Source organism: Trichechus manatus, unplaced genomic scaffold (assembly GCF_000243295.1).
Source record: "Trichechus manatus latirostris isolate Lorelei unplaced genomic scaffold, TriManLat1.0 scaffold00073, whole genome shotgun sequence".
Taxonomy (NCBI): Eukaryota; Metazoa; Chordata; class Mammalia; order Sirenia; family Trichechidae; genus Trichechus; species Trichechus manatus.
In genome coordinates this window covers 535,591-558,243 of record NW_004444009.1, presented here as the reverse complement: position 1 = coordinate 558,243, position 22,653 = coordinate 535,591, and the positions used below count along the sequence as shown (strand labels likewise).

The 22,653-nt window shown below is 43.5% G+C and overlaps 1 protein-coding gene across 2 annotated transcripts in view; it reads right to left on the bottom strand.

Annotated features, from left to right (window-relative positions):
* Positions 1 to 22,653, bottom strand: part of PDZK1 (PDZ domain containing 1) — a 70,285-nt gene that overhangs the window by 45,859 nt on the left and 1,773 nt on the right. Inside the window, exon 1 of one of the 2 annotated variants that reach the window (XM_023734841.1) lies at positions 9,931 to 10,005. The exons of the other annotated variant lie outside the window; for it this stretch is intronic. Coding sequence (XP_023590609.1) covers positions 9,931 to 9,961 — 31 coding nt within the window. The 5' untranslated portion in view covers positions 9,962 to 10,005. Of the gene's footprint in view, positions 1 to 9,930; positions 10,006 to 22,653 lie in introns of those variants that run through there. 2 annotated transcript variants of the gene reach the window in all.

Below are 22,653 nucleotides of genomic sequence, written 5' to 3'. Positions count from 1 at the left end.
CAAGTATATAACAGACCAAAGTTGATTAGTGGGTACTAGGAACAGCTGACTGGGGAAAAGGAAGACTCATTGCTTAGGAGACATTGAGCTTCTGTGAAGGGTGATGGAAAAAATTGAAAATGGGTAATGGTGATAGATGTACAATGTAATGAGCACAATTAATAGTCACTAAATTTTACATGTGAGAGGTGTTGACATGACAAATGTTATATTACATACATATTTACCACAATAAAAAAAAATAATAATAAGACTTAGCCATCCTCTGGAGAAGATGAGTGCTGACAAAAGTGAGCACAGGATGCATAGCAGTGCTATGCAAAGGGACCCAAGGAACAGACTAGGGAGGAAGAGACAAGTGAGTGAAGCATTACCTTGTAAATAGATACTTCCTGGCTACCATTCTTTGTGTGATCAAATACCTAGTTAACGGGCTCTCTCAGCAGACAGTATCACTGAATCTCCAAAAGATTAGAGGAAAGGCGTGAGATAAACAGCACTCAGCCTGGAGGTAGAACTACCATCAGGAAAGAAAGTTTAGTTACTGTCTGCCTTGTCTATCTCACAAAGTCCAGAATGTAGTAGATTACTCCATAAATATGGTAATCTACAACCATGAGTCACAAGCAGGGCTCCAACTGGGTTGTTCTCGGTTCGAATCTCTGCCAAGAATTGGCATTTCTGACAAGTTCCCAGGTGATACTAATACTGCTGGTTAGGGACCAATTCTGAGAACCACTATTAGAGCAGTAGTTCTCAAAGTTTATTATATATGCCATGCTCATGGATAGGTAAACTCAACATTGTGAAAATGTCAATTCTACCCAAAGCAATCTAAAATGCAATGCAATCCCAATTCAAATACCAACAGCATTCTTTAACAAAATGGGAAAACTAATTATTAACTTTATATGGAAAGGAAAGAGGCCTTCAGTAGTGCTTTACCTAATCAGAAGAAGTATAAAATAGGAGGACTTGCACTACCTGACGTCAGAACCTACTCTACAGCAACAGGGGTCAAAACAACCTGGTACTGGTACAATGACAGACACATTGACCAATGGAACAGAATGGAGAAACCAGATATAAATTCATCCACCCACGGTCACCTGGTCTTCAACAAAGGCCCAAAGCCCATTAAATGGGGGAGAAGGCAGTCTTTTTAACAAATGGTGGTGGCAAAACTGGATGTCCATCTGCAAAGAAATGAAACAGGACCCATACTTCAACACCATACTTAAAAACTAATTCAAAATGGATCAGAGACCTAAATATAAAACCCAGCACTATAAAGATCATAGAAGAAAAAATAGGGTCAATGCTGGAGGCCCTAATACACGGCATAAGTAGGATACAAACCATAACTAACAATACACAAACATCAGAAGATAAGCTAGATAACTGAGATCTTCTAAAATTAAAACACATATGCTCATCAGAAGACTTCACCAAGAGAGTGAAAAGAGAGTCTACAGACGGGGGAAAAAAAAAGGTTTAATCTCTAAGATCTACAGGAAAATCCAACACCTCTACAACAAAAAGACAAATAATCCAGTTGAAAAATGGGCAAAGGATATGAACAGATACTTCACCAAAGATGACATTCAGGTGGCTAACACACATGAGGAAATGCTCAAGATCACTAGTCATTAGAGAAATGCAAATCAAAACTACAATGAGATACCATCTCACCCCAACATAACTGACATGAATCAAAAAAAATCAGAAAATAACAAATGTTGGAGAGGCTGCGGGGAGCTTGGAACACTTATGCACTTCTGGTGGAGTACAAAACAATACAACCATTTCAGAAAACAATATGGCACTTCCTTAAAAAACTAGAAATAGAAATACCATATGATCCAGCAATCCCACTCCTTGGAATATATCCTAGCAAAATAAGAGCCATGACATGAACAGACATATACACACTCATGTTCACTGCAGCATTGTTCACAATAGCAAAAAGATGGAAACAACCTAAGTGCCCATCAATAGATGAATGGATAAACAAACTATGGTACATACGCACAATGAAATACTATACAATGATAAAGAACAATGATGAATCTGCAAAATATCTCACAACATGGATGAATCTGCAAAATATCTCACAACATGGATGAATCTGCAAAATATCTCACAACATGGATGAATCTGGAGGGCATTATGTGAGTGAAATAAGTCAATCACAAAAGGACAAATATTGTATGAGACCACTATTATAAAAACTCATGAAAAGATTTACAAACAGAAAGAAACAATCTTTGATGGTTGCTAGGGAAGGGAGGTGAGGGGGGAGGGAAAAACACTAACTACACAACAGATAAGTGGTAACTTTGGTGAAGGGTAAGACAGTACACAATACTGGGGAAGTGAGCACAACTTGACCAAGGCAAGGTCATGGAAGTTTCATAGAGACATCCAAACTCCCTGAGGGAGTGAATTACTGGGCTGAGGACCATGGTCTCAGGGAACATCTAGCTCAATTGGCATAACAGTTTATAAAGAAAATGTTCTACATTCTACATTGGTGAGTAGTGTCTGGGGTCTTAAAAGCCTGTGAGCTGCCATCTAAGATACTCCACTGGTCTCACTCCTTTGTGAGCACGGGAGAATAAAGAAAACCAAAGCCACAAGGGAAAGATTAGTCCAACGACTAACGGACCACAAGTACCACAGCCTCCACCAGACTGAGTCCAGTACAACTAGATGGTGCCCGGCTACCACCACTGACTGCTCTGACAGGAATCACAATACAGGGTCCCAGACAGAGCTGGAGAAAAATGTAGAACAAAATTCTAACTCAAAAAAGGACCAGATCTACTGGCCTGACAAAGACTGTAGAAATCCTGAGAGCATGGCCCCGGACACTCTTTTAGCTCAGTAGTGAAGTCACTCCTGAGGTTCACCCTTCAGCCAAAGATTAGACAGCCCCATAAAACAAGACAGGCCCATAAAACAAAACAAGACTAAAGGGGATCACTAGCTCAGGGGCCAAGGACCGGAAGGCAGGAGGGGACAGGCAAACTGGTTATAGGGAACCCAAGGTTGAAAAGGGAGAGTGTTGACATGTTGTGGGGTTGGTAACCAATGTCATAAAACAATATATGTGTACTAATTCTTTAATGAGAAGCTAGTTCTGTAAACCTTCATCAAAAATACAATCATACAAAAAAAGAAAATGTTCTACATCCCACTTTGGTGGGTAGCATCTAGGGTATTAAAAGCTTGTGAGCAGCCATCTAAGATACTCTACTGGTCCCACCCATCTGGAAAAAGGGAGAAAAGAAACCAAAGACACATGGAAAGATTAGTCCAAGGACTAATGGACCACAACTACCACAGCCTCCACCAGACTGAGTCCAGCATAACTAGATGATGCCCTGCTACCACCACCAACTGCTCTGACAGGGATCACAATAAAGGGTCCCAGGCAGAGTTTGAGAAAACTGTAGAACAAAATTCTAACTCACAAAAAAAGAGCAGACTTACTGGTCTGACAGAGAATGGAGAAACTTCAGTACTGAAGTCACTCCTGAGGTTAACCCTTCAGCCAAAGATTACACAGGCCTATAAAACAAAACGATACTAAATGGGCACACTAGCCCAGGGGCAAGGACGAGAAGGCAGGAGAGGACAGGAAAGCTGGTAATGGGGAACCCAAGGTCAAGAAAGGAGAGTGTTGACATGTCATGGGGTTGGCAACCAATGTCACAAAACAATATGTGTACTAATTGTTTAATAAGAAACTGATTTGCTCTGTAAACCTTCATCTGAAGTACAATAGTTTGCCTAAAGTAGATCCTATAATCTTTATTACCCATAATATTAACACACTTAAGGCCACCTGGATTCCCTCTTTGAAAAGCAAGACCTATGGAAATTCAAACACTCAAGTATATTTAAATAATATCAAAAATAGAATAAACAGGGCCCTAAAATATATATTTGCTAATTATACTTTCCCACTGTGCTAGTTACTGTTTGGTCTTAGCCAGGAAATTAATGAAATACAGTCTATGGAGAATTATCTGGAGAAGAATGATCATAGTCCCAGGGAGTAGTCTGTATTTCTCATTTATGATAAGGAGTGGAATCCACTTATCTCAAAGACCATTTGACCCACTGGTATTGAGTACACATCCTACCCTCAAGCAACCATAAATGATAACTTTGTCCTATATGCAACACTCTGGGCTAGAGGTCAAGGTCCTCCATACTTCTTTGCTTATCTCAGAGTTCTTCAAGTTGGGAGAGAGAGTCAATGTTGTATGGAAACAGAGGTACCCACAGAGAGAAGACACCCTTGGGCTACTGACAGCTGTATCTGAAAACAACCAAGCCAATTCCCAGGGCCAGCCGAACAAGGGATTTCCCCAAATCATTACCCTGCTTGACAAGATATTTTGAACTTGCATTTCCACCCCCTCACTTTCTTCATATGATGTCTGAGCTACTGTGGGAAGTTCTTCTGCCTTTAAACCTGTTGCCATGGAGTCGATTCCAACACATAGCGACCCTATAGGACAGAGTAGACCTGCCCCATAGGGTTTCCAAGGTTGTATGTAATCTTTAAGGAGCCCTGGTGGTACTGTAAAGCGCTCACCTACTAACCAAAAGGTCAGTGGTTTGAACTCACCAGCTGCTCCACAGGAGAAAGATGTGGAAGTCTGCTTCTGTAAAGATTTACAACCTTGGAAACTCTGTCCTATAGCATCACTATGAGTTGGAATCAACTCAACAGCAGTGGATTTGGTTTGGTTTTTCGGTTTATATAATCTTCATGGAAGCAGGCTGCCACAGATTTCTCCCTCAGAGCAGCCGGTGAGTTGGAACTAGACTTTTTGTTAGCAGGTGAGTGTCTAACCACTGCACCACCAGGGCTCAGTATTATATACAGCCTTGGAAATCCTATGGGGCAGTTCCACTCTGTCCTAAAGGGTCGCTATCAGTCGGTTAGCAGCCAAGGGCTTAACCACCAAGCTACTAGGATTCCTTCTAGTCCCTCCCAATCACTGCCTCCAGACAACTTCCCAGCCTGACCCATCATGTCAGTTCCTAAAAATTCATTCAACAAACAAAAGCCCAGACTCCTTACTCTGACATTAAGGCTTAGCACCATCCAGTCCCACACATCCCCTCAACAGGCATCAAACTGGTCTGTGCATGGTTACCCTTACCCAGCCTGCCCTTTGCTCAAGCACATGCTCTGCCTGGAACACCTTCCCCACTCTACTTATTCATAGGTGCTAAGGAAACATTTATCCTCCCAAGGAATCAATTCAAGACCTACCCACTTGCAAGGCTCAGTTCAAATTTTAGATTACATACAAATTCTTTCCTGGCCACCACAGTCTGAAGCAGAGCTTCGAACCGGTTCGTTCCAGTTCAAACCCCTGCTGAGAATTTACATTTCCACCCAGGATATACTGACTCAGAATCTACATTTTAACAAGATCCCCAGGTTCATCCTTATGTATAATAAATTTCTGAGAACTACTGCCCTACTAGAGGTTCTCAGAGTTGGTCCCCAACCAGCAGTATTAGCATCACCAGGAAACTTGTTAGAAATGCAAATTCTCAGCAGTGATTCAAACCGGAGTGAAGGCATTCAAAGCCCTGGTCTGAAGATTATCACTCTGTCCTCTGAGTTTCAAGTATTCCTTACACATTCAACAAGTTATATTTAGCACATACCGTGGGGCAGGTGGAACCCTGGTGGCACAGTGGTTAAGAGCTTGGCTGCTGTCATGGATTGAATTGTCTCCCAGAAAAATATCTGTCAACTTGGCTGGGTCATGATTCCCAGTATTGTATGACTGTGTACCATTTTATAATCTGATGTGATTTCCTTATGTGTTGTAAACTTTATCACTATGATGTAATAAGATAGCTTAGCGGCCGTTATCTATCTACAAGGTCTACAAGATTAGATAGTGTCTTAAGCCAATCTCTTTTGAGATATAAGAGAAGCGAGCAGAGACACATGGGCACCTCATACCACCAAGAAAGCAGGCCAGGAGCAGAGTGCTTCCTTTGGACCTGAGGTTCCTGCGGTGAGATGCTCCCAGACCAAGGGAAGACTGATGCATCACAAGGTCCTTCCTCCAGAGCCAACAGAGACACAAAGCCTTCTGCAGCTGATGCCCTGAATTTGGACTTGTAGCCTACTGGACTATGAGAGAATAAATTTCTCTTTGTTAAAGCTATCCACTTGTGGTATTTCTGTTACAGCAGCACTAGATGACTAAGAAAGCCGCTAACCAAAATGTCAGCAGTTTGAATCCACTAGTGGCTCCTTGGAAATCCTATGGGGCAATTCTACTCTGTCCTATAGGCTTGCTATGAGTCAGAATCGACTCGATGGCAATGGGTTTGGTTTTAGTTCGGTAGGGCAGGTATCAAAGCTCAACCCAGATTAGACACAGCGTGGGGAGATTACAAAACATAAGTACAGAACAACAAGACAATGGCATGGGGACTGGAATATTTAAATGAAAATGTTTTAGTATTGCTATCCAGCATTTATCAAGCTCCTACTAGGCTCTAGGCACCAGCCTAGGTACCTTCCGTTCGTATAAGTTCTCGTTTAGTCCTAATGGTCCATTTTATAAGCAAAAAAAAAAAAAAAGACTCTGAAAAGTTAAATTGGTTTTTCACGGCTATTTACATAACAACAGCACCTGGATTCAAACCCAGTTCAGTCTGGGCTCCTTCCACCACCTACGCAGTCTCCCAACTGTGAGAGGTATGCTGTGTTGTGAGAACACAACCAGCTAGGCTGAGAAAGATGGGAAAGCTTTAATGCTAGGAGTATTCAAGCCTTACCCAGAGGGGAAGGCATCCCAGGCAGAAGGAACAGCACAGGTAAAGGTGTGTTCAGAGAAAGGTGAATGGTTCAGAAAGACCAGAGCAGAGGTCTATGTTGAAAGGAGGTCAGGTTAGACAGAAGGGCCTTGGACTCAGTGCTGTAGGCACCTATTATGGAGGAGCTTCAGTGTTGATGCTGTGTGTCCCCATCAAGATAAGCTCCCTAAAAACAGGCAGCAGCCCCTGTCTATTCTCACACCAAGGATGCACTCAATACAATTGGTGGAAAGCTAATGGGTTTTTTGGGTCCATTAGTTTAGTGTTCCTAGTAGGAGCCCAGCCTTCAATGGCTTCACCCAGTTTCCTGAATCCAGATCATCTGTGCCTCTGACCAGGCTTGGAGCCTCAAAAACTGGTGGGCATAGAAGCTCAGGCCAGGAACAAACCCTCCACAGCAGCCACAGAGCAGGTGAGGGGCCATCTTTCCTGTTTATCAAAACTCCTTGCCACTGCCAGGGTTCCTTTCTTCCCTGGGGCAATGCACACTGCAAGCTGTCTGAAGGGCATCATAATAGCAGCACTAAGATGTTCTGGGCACTATGTGTATTCTCCCACCTAATCCTCATAACTTTAGGAGCTAGGTTCTATTATACCCACTTGACTGAAGAGTAAATTGAGATTTAGAACATAAGAGGTAGAGTCTGGAATGCAGGTTTCAAATTCCAAAGCCATGGTACCCACCAGGCAAAGAGACTAAGGGGACCTGTGCATTCCCTCATGAAGGACCAAGGAAAGGGCTTGCTGAGATCTTGAGAAAAACATGTCTAGCTCTAGCTTGCTACTCTCAAATTCCTCTGCAACCAATATGAAAATCATTTACCCAAGATGTGGCCAGAGAAGCCCATTCCCTCATGCTCAGACTCTGGGCTGAAGATGATCTGAGAGTATCTGAATTCTTCAGCCTCCTTTCCTGAGGAACTTATCAAAACATCCTGCTTCTGTTCTTCCAGCTCCTTCGCTACCACACTAACTTCCACTTTTCCAAATCTAAGCAACTACTCTGTGCCAGATACTGCTTTAAGGGCTTGGAATATGTAGATAGGTACCACAAAGGACAAGATCCCTGCACTCTTGAAGCTTAAGATCTGGCACAGGTGGCAAGTAAGAACAAGATTTCTGATAAAGGCTATGAATGAAAAAGAGTGGTGGGATGGAGGAGGGAGGTGGATTTAGAAAGCCCTTCCTGGGGATGTGGCATTTGAATTCATACCCAAATAATAAGAAAGTAGTCATGCAAAGATCTGAGGAAGGGGAAGACCATTTCAGAGTCTGTGGTCCCAGGAAGGGCACTCTGAAACCAGAGGCAGAGCCCTAAAAGCTAGTGTGGGGAAAGCAGTGGGCTGAGGCTTTGAATATTCCTTGGCACTACATATACCTGCTCTGGGAATGCAGACAGTGAGACCACCGGGGCTAACACCTCCAGCCCTGCAAGGAAGATATTCCCTAGAAATGGGCCAGCTTCAGGAGGCCAATGACAACTCTAGTTTCAAAGCCCCAGCATCTATCTTATCCTTGGTGGGCTGGAAAACACATTTGTGATAATCTAGTTTCAACTCCTCATTTACAGGTGAGTAAATAATGGTTCATGGAGCCCTGGTGACACAGTGGTTTAAAAGCTACAGCTGCTAACCAAAAGGCTGGCAGTTTGAATCCACCAGCTGCTCCTTGGAAACCCTATGGGGGAGTTCTACTCTGTCCCATAGGTCACTATGAGTCGAATCAACTCGATGGCAATGGGTTTAGTTTTTGGTTTTAGACAGAGGTTCAGTGAGATTAAAAGACTGAGATAAGTCTCCTGACCTTCGGATACACACATTATAACATAAGTACCTTACACTTTTCTGCTTTTAGTCCCCTAAATGCATTCATACTAATAATTTTCGGTACAGCCCTGGGGCTACAATGAGGTCTTCATTTAACAGATGGTGACATCAAGGCTCAGATTGGCTAAGTGACTTCTCTAATGACTTGCCACTAACAACTGAATCAAAACCCAGTTCTTCCCCCAACCCTATGTTCCTTCCCCTCAAGGATATGTAGCTGCCTAGCAAGTGGGCTATGAATGTAAGACATCCTTACTAACTACTTCATATTTTATGATACAAAGAACATACGAAAGAGTCAAATATAAGAATGATTTACACAAACTCAAAGTCCCTCAGTTAGTTGCTGCGGGAAGAACATGTGACTCCAGGTGACCAGACGACCATAGCCTGAGACACTCAGCCCTGTGACTTCTGGATATGGAACTGAATGTGTTGGTGCTACATTGCAGGGGCTGTAAACTAGGAGGAATGTGTTCCTCTTGTGGGGCCAACCCAGACTGCCTCCATGGTGAACCCTTAGGTGAAAGCCACTTAAGTCTCTTAAGTCTCTTGCTTAGAAATAAGCTCCTATCGGTTCCCAAACCTGCCTACACATTAGAATCATCTGGGGTATCTTTAAAAAAAGATTTTCAAACTTACACAAGACCTGAAGAATTAGAAATCTCCAAAGGGAAGAAACTGGGGTTCTACATTCTTAAATTTAGCCTGCCTGGAAATCCCCTGGTTTTTCCTCATTGTTTAGTGCTATAATGTGATTTTTAAAAAAGATAGAAATGCCCGTTTCTGTTACCTAATGGGAAAGTTAACTTACATTGTGTTCTTTACAGCCAGCTTCCAGAAGAAAATCTCAAATACCCAAAGCCCTTTGATAGTGAGGAAGGTCTTGGAGTTAATTTCCTGGTGACCTGGGAGGTCTCCCTTTGGCTGAACATCAAACCCCATATGACCCTGGGAAAGCTTTCTCTAAGGCTCAGTCCCACAAACTGCTTTGTGGAGCAGTCCCTAACCTGCAAGGGTCAGGGGCATCTCAAGCAGAGAGAATTTCAGATGTGGACACTCCCCACTGCTTCCCCACCCAGGGGCCTGGCCAATGACAACTTGCCCGTGGGCCTCTCTTCTGTCCTGAAAAGCCAGCTACTTGCTTGGAAAAGTAAAAAGAAGAGAAAGGTGGTGGTCCAGGGCCAGGTGACAGGCACCCTTGGTCGGGGTACAAAGAGTCAGAAGTTCTTACCTGGATCTGGAAGGGAGAGGAGCTGCTCCATTCGCACAGGAACTCTATCTGCTGATGAGCACTAGTCTTGGAACTCACTGGACTTTGAACAAAGATTGATTTAAAAGCTGATGTATTTAACAGGAACTTGTGGTCTGAGTTCAAGTGACCTCTGTCCTCCTTCCTACCAGCTGCCTAGGCAAGCCTGAAAAACCCTCAGCAAACTCAGATGCTCAGGCCCACCTGCCTGACTGCCCGGGGATGCTGCTCCTGGCCTGCCCTTCCCAGAGACTAGGACAGAGACAAGAATAGAGGATGGCCAGGGAGAAAGTGCCTCTGCCTTCCTCGGCTCCCTCCCTTAGGCAAATGCCTAGATCACAGCCAACCAACACCTAAAAAATACCCAATCCCATTAGGAGTTTCCACTGTCCCCATGCAAAGGTCAGGGCTGAGCCAGGCTGCCATCGCCCGAGCAGCCTCACACACGGAGGCCTTCCTGGGGAGCAGCAGCCTGTGCAGCTCCCACCCATGGCCCCAGTAGAAGGCCAGCAGGCCATTAAGCCCAAGTCAACAGGGCAAGATACCCGCCCTGGAAGTTCTTACTTGCATACTCCCTGGGAGTTCAGCCATCAAAGCCCCTGTTCTTCTTTCCCAAGCTCTCTTCCTCTTATACCCTCTCTCCTAGGCCTTTTCTTTTTTTTTTTTAATCTCTCTCACCTGAGGGTGCTCTGTTTCCAGTCTCCAAGCTAATGACAATTGTATTTTTCTTCCTGTGTCTCAGGCAAGCTCAGCTGGGTAGATGGAAGGCATTTTCAAAAGCTTCTCAGCCCTGCTCATGCTCTTGCTTCTCATGTCCTTATGCACAGCCTCAGGCCCCAGCCAGGATCAGCAGCTGATCCCTATCAGCAGCACCCACACAGGCAAATCTACCACCGGGTTTCTCACTGACCTGCATCCTCAGCTCACACTGGAAATCAGGGCAAGAGATTGCTCTGGCCAGTGACGCAAAGCAAATCATAGCTGAGGACGGGGTGGCCTCACCCTTCCTCCACCCACGCTGGAAAGGCCTCTTGCCTTCCCTGTGCCTTGGCTTTGCCCCCAACAAAGCCATGGCCTGAGCCAGTTGGTAAATGGCTGAAAATGACAAACACCTGAGTAGCTTCCTCATACCAGTTATTTTCCACCTGAAGCTGGGCCCTGTGGGCCTTCTGCGTATCTTCCAAAGCAGCAGGGTACAATGGGAAAATCAGGATTTAGCACCAGAACACCTGGGTTCAAATTCTGGCTCTGCCACTTCCCGGGTGTTTAATCTAGGGTAGTTTAATTTTAACTCGCTGAGTGTCACTTACTTTCACCATCTGTGAATAGTTGTTATTATATTGTTTTTAGAAATGTATTCTTTATTTTTAGTCAAAATTTCTCTCACCTCTACCCATAAGTCCTAAAGGTTCCTTCTTGAGCTCTATACCCTAAATCTATTCTTTATTCTACATAGCAGCCCTTCAGGTATCTGAAGGCAGCTATGTCCCCCAGAGAAGCCTTGGTGGCACAGTGGTTAAGAGCTCAGTTGCTAACCAAAAGCTCAGCTGCAGTTTGAATTCACCAGCTGCTCCTTGAAACCCTATGTGGCAGTTCTACTCTGTCCCATAGGGTCACTATGAGTTGGAATCTACTCAACGGCAATGGGTTTGGTTTTTTTAATTTATATCCCCCATAAGTCTTCTCTTCTCTGGGATTCATTGAATGCCCCTCATTCCATAGGCCTATGGAATATTTCATATAGCATAAGCCTATACCATAACTTCAAGATTTCTTATCACCCTGAACTCCCAGCTGATTTGTCAGTGTCCCTCTTAAAATCTAGGGCCTAAAGAGGAAACTTTTTCAAGTGAGGGAATTGACCTTTATTGAGTGTTGGGAGTGGCTACATGTTGTCTAAAATTACCAAAATTCATCAAATTATACACCTCAAATAGATGAATTATATTGCATGTAAAAATATCTTTTTTTTTTTTTTTTTTTAAGGAGCCTAAGTCAGTAAAATTGATTCTGGAAACATTTATCTGAAACAAACAAACAAACAAAATTTTAAGGCAGTTCTCCCGTGAAGCAGTCACTCATCTCCCAATCTCCCTTCTATCCTAACAAATATCTAATAGTGACAATCTGTCAGACTTATATATACATATATATATATATATATATCCACAGGGGCAGGGGTATGTATTTGTTTGGTTCACTATATCCCAAGTGCCTAGAATATAAGCCTTTTCAAAAATGTTGTCAAATGAATTAATTGAATAAGTAAATGAATAAAACTCCTTTTGCCAGCAGGGCTGGTTTTTCTCCTACCCTTTCACTGGGAATGTAACGTTTGAGGGTATCAGCTCTATGCAGGGTCTCAGTTCCTAGCTTTCACCTCCTGTCCCAAAGTGACCCGGTGAAACACAAACTGTTTGGCTACTGGTTTTCCATTTTCTTTTCATTCTGGACCTTAGAGATTTATTTTTCCTTTCTTCCAAGTTCAACTACCTATTTGAAAAAATGCTTGATGCATTTTACCCAGTATTTCTGTGAACTTTATTATGAGGGTTTTCAGATTATTTAGTCTGTCATAGTTCCAGAAATAGTAGTTCTACCACTTAGTAGTTACTTTGCATCTCAAAGCTCCAGCTTTCTTATCTGTATAATAATCATAACACTAACAATGTCATAGAACTGGCTGGAGAACTAAGTAAGAAGACTTTTGTAAAGTATTCAGAACCTGGTAAATGCTTGGTACATGATAACATCATTATTCTCATTTTTGAAGGAATAAATCCTCTTAATTTACGGGCACACATTGTACAAACAGGCTGATGAAAATAAATGAGCTAGAGGTGCCCTATGAGCAACTTGGGAGTTTGGGGTGTTTGGAACAGTAATGGATGACACTCCCGCCTGCTCACAACACAGTGTTTTGTGCAACTAGTCAGAAACAGAAAATTAGAAATACTTCACAAGGCTTCCCAATCTTTTTCCCATCATGCCATACATAGAAAATGATAATATTTGTATAGCATACTAGAGTAAATAGATGAGGTTGTTCAAGACTGGAAAGACTTGCCGAGACCAGCTGCCCTGAGTTCTGCCCAGACTCTCCAAAGGTTGAAGGGATCAATATTTTGGCATACTTGTAGAAAACTATTAAAAAAAAATCACTGAAAGCAATTAAAGAAAATTCCAGTAAATGAAGATTACACCATATTCATGGATTGGAAGACTCAGTACTGTAAAGATGTCAATTCTCTCCAGATTGATTTACAGATTAATGTAATTCCAGTCAAACTTCCCACAAGCTTTGTTTGTTTGTTGATGGAGCTGGATAAGCTAGTTCTGAAAAAAAATAAATAAATAAGGAAGGAGTTCCTCTAGTAGATATCAAGACGGTAGAGTGACAATAACCACTTTAATATAGTACTAGCACAAGATAGACAAATGGACCAGTGGCATAGCTTAGAAAGCCCAGAAATAGACCCATACCTATATGATTTATGTCGATTTACGACAAAGAACAGAGCGAAAGAGCGGCCTTTTTTAGGCATTTGACAAAGTCCAACACCCATTCATGATAAAAAGTCTCAGCAAAATAGGAAAAGAAGGGAAATTCCTTAACATAATAAAGGGCATTTATACAAAGCCAACAGTCAACATCATCCTAAATGGAGAGAGTCTGAAAGCATTCTCCTTGAGTACAGGAACCAGACAAGAATACCCTTTATCACCACTCTTATTCAACATTGTGCTGAAGGTCCTAGCCAGAGTCATTAGGTTACAAAGGAAATAAGGGGCATCCAAATTGGTAAGGAAGAAGTCAAAGTATCCCTATTTGCAGATGATTTGACCTTATACACAGAAAACACCAAAGAATCCACAAGAAAACTATTGGAACTAATAGAAGATTTCAGCAAAATTTTAGGATATAAGATAAACTTACAAAAATCAGTTAGATTCCGCCACACCAACAAAGAGAACTTCAAAGAGGAAATCACCAAATCAATACCATTTACAATAGCTCCCAAGAAGACAAAATACTTAGGAATAAATCTAACTAGAGATGTAAAAGAACTATACAAAGAAAACTACAAGACACTACTGCAAGAAGCCAAAAGAGACCTACATAAGTGGAAAAACATACGTTGACCACAGATAGAAAGACTCAAACATTGTGAAAATGTTAATTCTACCCAAAGCAATCTACAGATACAATGCCATCCTGATTCAAATTCCAAAGGCATTTTTTAATGAGATGGAGAAACAAATCACCAACTTCATGTGGAAAGGGAAGAGGCTCCAGATAAGTAAAGCATTACTCAGGAAGAAGAACAAAGTGGGAGGCCTCACACCACCTGATTTTAGAACCTATTATACCACCACGGTAGTCAAAACAGCCTGGTACTGGTACAACAACAGATACAAAGACCAATGGAACAGAATTGAGAATCCAGACATAAATGCATCCACCTATGAGCAGCTGGTATTTGACAAAGGCCCAAAGTCCATTAAATGGGGAAAAGACAGTCTCTTTAACAAATGGTGCTGGCATAATTGGATATCCATCTGCAAAAAACTGAAACAAGACCTATACTTCACACCATGCACAAAAACTAACTTAAAATGGATCAAAGACCTAAATATAAAATTGAAAATGATAAAGATTATGGAAGAAAAAATAGGGATAATGCTAGGAGTCCCAATACATGGCATAAACAGACTACAAACCATAACTAACAATGCACAAACACCAGAAGAGAGATTAGATAACTGGGAGTTCCTAAAAATCAAACACTTATGCTCATCAAAAGACTTCACCAAAAGAATCAAAAGACAACCTACAGACTGCGAAAAAAATTTTGGCTACCATCAGGGTCTAATCTCTAAAATCTACAAGATACTGCAAAACTTCAACCACAAAAAGACAAATAACCTAATTTAAAAATGGGCAAAGGATATGAACAGGTACTTCACCAAAGAAGACATTCAGGTGGCTAACAGACATATGAAGAAATGCTCACGATCATTAGCCATTAGAGAAATGCAAAGCAACACTACAGTGAGATACCATCTCACCCCCAAAAGGCTAGCCTTAACCCAAAAAACACAAAAAAATAAATGTTGGAGAGGTTGTGGAGAGACTGGAACACTTATACACTACTGGTAGGAATGTAAAATGGTACAACCACTTTGAAAATCGATTTGGCATTTCCTTAAAAAGCTAGCAATAGAAGTACAATAGGATCCAGCAATCCCCCTCCTTGAAATATATTCTAGAGAAATAACAGCTGTCACACAAATAGATATATGCACACTCATGTTCTTTGCAGCACTGTTCACAATAGTAAAAAGATGGAAACAACCTAGGTGCCTATCAACAGATGAATAGTTAAACAAATTATGGTATATTCACACAATGAAATACTAAGCAAAGATAAAGAACCATGATGAACCCGTGAAATATCTCATAACATGAATGAATCTGGAAGTCATTATGCTGAGTGAAATTAGTCACAAAAGGACATATATTGTATGAGACCACTATTATAGGAACTCAAGAAAAGGTTTAAACACAGAAGAAAACATTCTTTGATGGTTATGAGGGTGGAGAGTGAGGGAGCCAGTTATTCACTAACTAGATAGTAGACAAGAATTATCTTAGGTGAAGGGAAGGACAGCACACACTACAAGGGAAGTCAGCACAGCTGAACTAAACAAAAGCTAAGAAGTTTCCTGAATACAACCAAACACTTCGAGGGACAGAGTAGCAGGGGTAGGGGTCTGGGAACCACGGTTTCAGGGGACATCTAGGCCAATTGGCATAACAAAGTTTATTAAGAAAATGTTCTGCATCCCACTTTGGTGAGTGGCATCTGAGGTCTTAAAAGCTAGCAAGCAGCCATCTAAGATGCATCAACTGGTCCCAACCCACCTGGAGCAAAGAAGAATGAAGAACACAAAAGACACAAGGAAAATATTAGCCCAAGAGACAAAAGGGGCCACATAAACCAGAGACTCCATCAGCTTGAGACCAGAAGAACGAGATGGTGCTTGGCCATCATCAGTGACCACCCTGACAGGGAACACAACAGAGAGTCTCTGATGGCACAGAAGAAAAGTAGGGTGCAGAACTCAAATTCTGGTAAAAAAAGACCAGACTTAATGGTCTGAGACTGGAGGAACCCCAGAAGACACGGCCCCTGGACTCTCTGTTAATCCAGAACTAAAACCATTCCCGAAGCCAACTCTTCAGACAAAGAATACACTGGACTATAAGACATAAAATGATAGTCATGAAGAGTGTGCTTCTTAGTTCAAGTAGATACACAAGACTAAACGGGCAGCTCCTGTCTGGAGGCAAGATGAGAAGGCAGAAAGGGATAGGAGCTGGTTGAATGGACATGGGAAATCCAGAGTGGAAAGGAGGAATGTGTGGTCACATTATAGGGATAGCAACTAGGGTCATATAACAATGTGTGTATAAATGTTTGTATGAGAAACTAACCTGAGCTGTAAGCCTTCACCTAATGTACAACTGAAAAAAATAAAATATCTCTACAACTCGTAGGAGGTAAGTAAAAAAAAAGAATGGCCATTTTCAATAAATGGTTCAGGGGTTGTGTCTGGCTTATTTTATTCAACATGATGTTTATGAGATTCATCCATGTTGCTGTATGTAGCTGGAGTTCATTTGTTTTCATTCTATGATTCCATTTACATAATGTCCAAATATCAGAACTTTTGGGGTGCTGTTTAGGCAGTCACTCACTACAGTGACTTTTGGGATGGTGGCAAGATTCTAGTTCTTGAGCTGAGTGGTGGCTGCATAGGTGGTTATGATAAATTATTGAGCTATGCATTTTCATTCATGTACTTTTCTGTATATAATATCTGACAATTAATGAGGTTAAGAAATTTAAAAACCTTAGAAATTATGATATGTGTCGAGCATACTGAAGTAAACAGAAGTTCTTCAAGGCTGGAAGTGACCTACCTGAGGGTTTCAGCTGCCCTCTGCCCTGCCCAGTCTATTCAAAAGCCAAAGGGATCATTATCCTGGTATTCCCATAACCCATCTGGCACACCTGGGCACCACTGGGCACCCTGGTCAGGAAGCTTTGATCCTACCACCTCAATTTTTGGACTCTAAAAAAGGACCCAGAGAGGTGAATTGACTTAGGTAAGGTCATCCAAAGTTCATAGCAGGGACAGGGTTAAGACCCTGCCTGAGCTTTTGTTTCCAAGGTCAATACCCTTTCTACTATACCACTCTGCCTGGCTCTGTGGGGACCATCGGGATGTTTTTATGTATAAGATTCTAGGCTTCACCCTTTGTATTTAGGATCCATCTCTGATACTCCTGAATCTGTATCCCAATTTCAGATCTGATTGCCCCAGTATTCCCCTGTCTTTTTGGTATCTCATTAACTTACTTACAGCCTGGCATTTTTAGCTCCAGTGGTTTTCTGTCCCTGTCCTGAGTTAATGTTTATGGAGTCCCCCCTTTCTAGCCCGCCCATGCTACTCTGGCCTCATCCACCATCTGAAGAAGCAGCCTGTGTAGTTTGCATACCTTTGGAGGAATTCTTAGGCCAGAGTCCAGAAGCAGGACTGAGATAAATGTTTATAGCAGTGCATAATAATGGGTGGGAAGAAAGGCAGCCACTCTGCTTTGCAGCATCACGCATTGTGGCCCCACAAGATTGCTGATCTGAACTTTCTAGCGTTTTCAGCAACCTGGTGTCAGGTCAGGGAAGGCTGAAGACCCTGGAGAGTTGTGAATTATTAACATTCGCAGCTGGCTGCAAAGGGTATTTTAGCAGTCATTCCTTTTCCCAGCTGAGGGATCAGAATGCACAATCCTTTTCCACCGAAAGAAAAATTGAGGCCCAGAGCAAGAACATGCCCTGTTCTGGGTTCCTGCATGTACGCAGGTCTGGGAACTCTTATAGTGTGGATTAATAGGGTCTCTGTTTGCCCTTCTCTGAGGGACACAGAAACTGCGGATCAGAGGTCCTTGGGAAGTTTGGATCTTGTCTTAAAAGAGTCAGCCTCTCAAGGGCTCCCAACAGACAAGCTTGGGAGCAGGAGAACAGCAAGAAGAGTGGCAAGGATCTCGGCGCCACAGCCTCAGCCTGACTGTACCCTCCACGCCCCAGAGAAACTGGGACCACCCTACCCAGAAGTAAAGGGCCTATGAGAAAGAATCAGGAACCAGGAGCAGACAAGTTGGCTCAAGTCAGTGGCACAATTTGAGGGATGAAGAGATACCCCTGCCTCGAGCATTTCCTCCATCAGAATGGTTCCCATGCCCCCTGACATGCTGGCCTGGAGAGCAAACTAATCTGTGTCCACCCCATTTTCCCTCATTGCTTTAGAATTCTAATGTGCCCAAAAGAAAAGTAATGCTTGCCTTCCTTATCCACTGAAGGTGTGTTTTCTTCTCAGAAGCCCAGGTCAGGATGGGGATAGTCCAATCTGATTTGCCTGCGGGTAGAGTACAGCCTTTGGGCCCCCACCAGTTATGGCACATGCACGCCTGCAACTCATTTCAGCACCTTAGTATCAGGTCAGGGGAGGCCTGAGGACCCTGTAGAGCTGTGTTCCACCGTATTTCCAGAACACTAGATTTTCCTTACCCCTGGATCAGATTGGAAAGACCCTAAAGGACAAAATGTTAAATCCCTGGTTTAAATATAATGCACCACAAAGGCAATGGGATTCCTTGTGCCTGTGGAAAGGCTAAGGAAGCGGGGGACATCACAAAGTAGAGGAGACCGGATTCCTCAACTCCTTTGGCCAAAGAGAGCTTGGCAGGAGCCTTACGGAGATTCATGTGGTATAGCTTGATGGGGTGGCTCTCAGGAGTCGATGTGCAGAGGAGGATGGGGGTCTGGAGCTGCTCTTGTTACTTTGGTGTCCTGGAAGCAGTGCAGCCCTGAGCTGGGGAGAGGCGCATTCTCTGAATTTGCTCACATAGTGCAGTGTGGCTTTGTGGTAGTGGGGGGAAGTGCCCTCGCCCACAGGACAGACAGAGCTGTGGCTATTCAGCCATTTCTGCCAGGCTGCTGTGCCCAGGGAAACTCAGGTCATCTCAGTAGAAATCAGTGCACAGAGCAGGTGGCAGCGTGTAGCCATCAGTGGGAGGACTGGCTGCAAAGGAACCTGGTATCCTCTATGGTCAGAGAGGGACAAAACAGACTCTGCAGGACACCACAGTGGCTTGGGCAGGCAGATTTTCTCTGCCTTCTGTTTAAAAAGTCATGACAGAATGTGAGGCCAATATTTCCAGGGAGCCATTCACTTCAGACTGGAAATTACAAAGGAGGCGTTTTGAATGCCTGCCCTGTCGGTCTTGATACCCTGCAGCTGCCACCTGTCTCCACAACAAAACAGCCCTGACTCCCTCCTCGTATTGTATTACCAAGGACTCTTGGGGAAAAGGCCAGTCGGGACAGTGGCTGAGTGTGTGTTTGGTGGGGGGGCGGGGTGTGTGGAGGGGGTTGCCGAAACGCCCTCACCCCACATGGCTTTGGTATAGGTGCCATCTGGCTCTGAGGCTTGGTTTCCTTCCAGAGAACTGTTAGCCCCACCAGGGTGTCAGTTCACCTTTCTCAGGGGAGATACCGGGCCCTGGAACCAGGCGCTGCTGAGGCCAAGGCAGAGAAGGGTAGTTGACCCCTCTTCTCCACCAGCCTCTGATATGCTTCCTCAGAGCCACCCGGGCTACCAACCGTCACCCTGGTCATAAGCAAGTGTAAGCACAGAATCAGACCTAGGATCAGAGGTCCTCTCTCCCACCAACACCCCACATGCTCACACACACTGAGAGCCATGTGTGGGTACAGCCAGGGAAGCTATGAGGGGAAATGTGACTGAATAACAATATTTACTCTCTACATGCAGATGTGGCTCCTGGCATCTTCATTGCCTGAAAGTTTAATGTGGTCGAATGAAATGTGGAAACGAGCCACAAAAGCTAAAGTGATATTTGGCTGCAGCAAACACACAATGCTCTGACTAGCCTGAGGCAGGTCTGAGCCCCACACTTTTTAAGGGAGCTTGACAAACTGGACTCTATTCAGACAAGAGTGACAAGGAGAAGAAAATATTGAAACCATTGTAAAAGGAATAGTTGAAGGAACTGGGATTATTTAGCCAAGAAAGAAGAAACATTAAGGAGACTGATACCTTTCCTCAGAGATCTGATAGGCTCTCATATAGAAAAAGAAAACTAGCTAATGATCATAGCCAATGTTTATTGAGTACTTGCTATATGCTAAGCACCATAATAAATGGTTTTCATACACTTTCCCGTTTAGTCTAAACATCAATCCTACAATGTAGGTGTTTTTATTATGCTCATTTACAGGCAAGGAAAATTCAGAAAAGTTGAGTGACTTGCCCAAGGTCACACAGTAAGTGGTAGAGCCAGGATATGAACCCAGGTGGCCTAACTCCGGTACTCATGATTTAACCACCATCTATATACCTGTTCTGAGTGGAACCTCAGCAAAATTAGGAGCAATGGTTAGAAGCAGAGGCAGATCAGAAAGCAATATGAGGGAAAAACTTTGAACAACTGGAGCTGTTCAACAAAGAATATTGGGTGGGTACTTTGGGTGGTAGTGGTCTACCACCACTAGAGGTGTTCAAGTAGAGGATGCAAGAAGTATTACACAAAACAGTTTGCAAGGGGTAAAACAGTATCAGCAGCACCAGGGAACTTGTTACGAATGCAAGTTCTCAGACCCCACCCCAGATCTACTGAATCAGAAACTCTGGGGGTGGGCCCAGCAATCTGTGCTTTAACAAGACCTCCAGGTGATTCTGATGCATGCTCAAGTTTGAGAATTACTGGCATAGACGTTTCTGCACACTGCCAGGGATGGACTAGATGACTGCTGCAGTCCCTTCCATTTCTGAACCTCCCCAATTCTACAGAAATAAGATAAAAATATGATTTAATATCCAACTTTTTTTTTATGTTGAGCACTTGAAAATAGCATATCAGTTGCCAAATTGTATGGTTGGAGTCAAGTACCTTAGACATTCGCAGGCAGAGAAAATAAATATTTGGGAGGCTGTGGGCGAGGGGCTCCCACTCCGACCCTCACCAGGAAGAATTTTATCCAAACTCAGTTGCTTCACTGGTTTCCAAACACATCCTGTAGTCCCTACCCCTTGTTCATTCGTACTGTTCTCTACCTGAAAAACATTTACCCTGCCTTTGGAAATCCTACCCGCCTTTAAAAGCTCAGTTCAAATGTCACTTTGTCCTGGCAAAGTGACTAACAGTGTCTGGCCCACAGGACAATCTCCCTTTCTTCCTCCCTCCTTCTTGCCTTCCTGAGGTACTTACAGCACCTGGCACATTGGGCCTTGCATCACGAGGATGTGGGCCTCTCTCAACAGAACGTGCTCTCCTTGAGAGTAGGACTGTGCTCACTCATCATGATACCCAGAACCCAACAGTCAAGTGATGAGTGATTACAGGAAGCATTTTATCTACGAAGTTGTTTGCAGGAAGGACCAACACTGCATGACTGGTGAGAAGGAAGCCCTCTGCGATCCAATGTCAAGCCCCGAGGTCTTTGCACAGCACTGAGGTTTTTGCAATAAACAGTACGAACATGTATGTCTGCTAGTGCTCAAATGGCCACACCCTCATGCATCCACAGCCCTTGTTATCTCTAACTCCTCTTCATGTTAATCCTTTTCATAATAATCATTGTTTTACAGCACCTGGATGATGACTAACACTGAATGCCCTTGTAGCCAACCTTCCAGTTATCCCACAGGCACATGTATGAAAAGTCTCTATTTTAGGGAACGGAGAAGTCAGAAACTTGACCACTGTTGTAGGAAAAGCAAGTAGGGATACTAGGATATGAGACACCAGGTCCAGTTTAGCAGTTTACGTCTGTGGGATCAGGTGTCATATGGGCTGTGGTGGACTGGTCTTGTGACCAGGATGGTGGTAGAGACATGCAGATGAGGTGAGATAACTCCTTCCCCAACATGGGTGACTCTAGTCTTGAAAATTTCCCCCCCAACTCCACTTCTTATGACACCCCTATTGGGCTCCTGGGTAGCCTGGCTCTGGATGGCAAGGATAACGGGTGTTTGCTCCAAAACCATGGGGCTTCATGTTGTGCTGGGTCCCTTCGGCACAGGGCCCGGCCCAGTCTTGCAGAGCTTAGAACCCAAAGCTTCTAATTCTCTTTCCACCAAAGTAGAAAACCCTGAAATTTAGGAATAACCATTGCAATCTTCCCAACCATCAATGACCAAGAAGGGACAGGAGAACATAATGGAGATGAGTGAGGGGGTCCTGGGTGGGAAAATAAGGTCAGTCATCCACCCTCTCACCCCATGCCAAGGCCCACTTTGGCGGCCTCCACTCCTCCCTTGCTCTCCCAGCCTCCCTTGACAGCCCCCTGCCCCTCTTCCCTTTTCAACCTTGAACAGCTCTGCTCTCTGCCCTGCTCCTCAACAAAACCTGCTCTCACGGAAGGACCTGGCACATTTTCTTTAGAGTTGAGGGCACAGTATCTTCCAGGATCATTTCTGTTATCAGTGTTAGCTTTATTATCAATTATCAAGGGAAAACTTTTGTCCCCTCAGAGTGAACAATTTCAAGGGGTGGTTGTCCTCGGCCCTCTCAGCAGCTTAGTCTATTTCTCACACAAAAAGGGAAGAGGAAAAAGA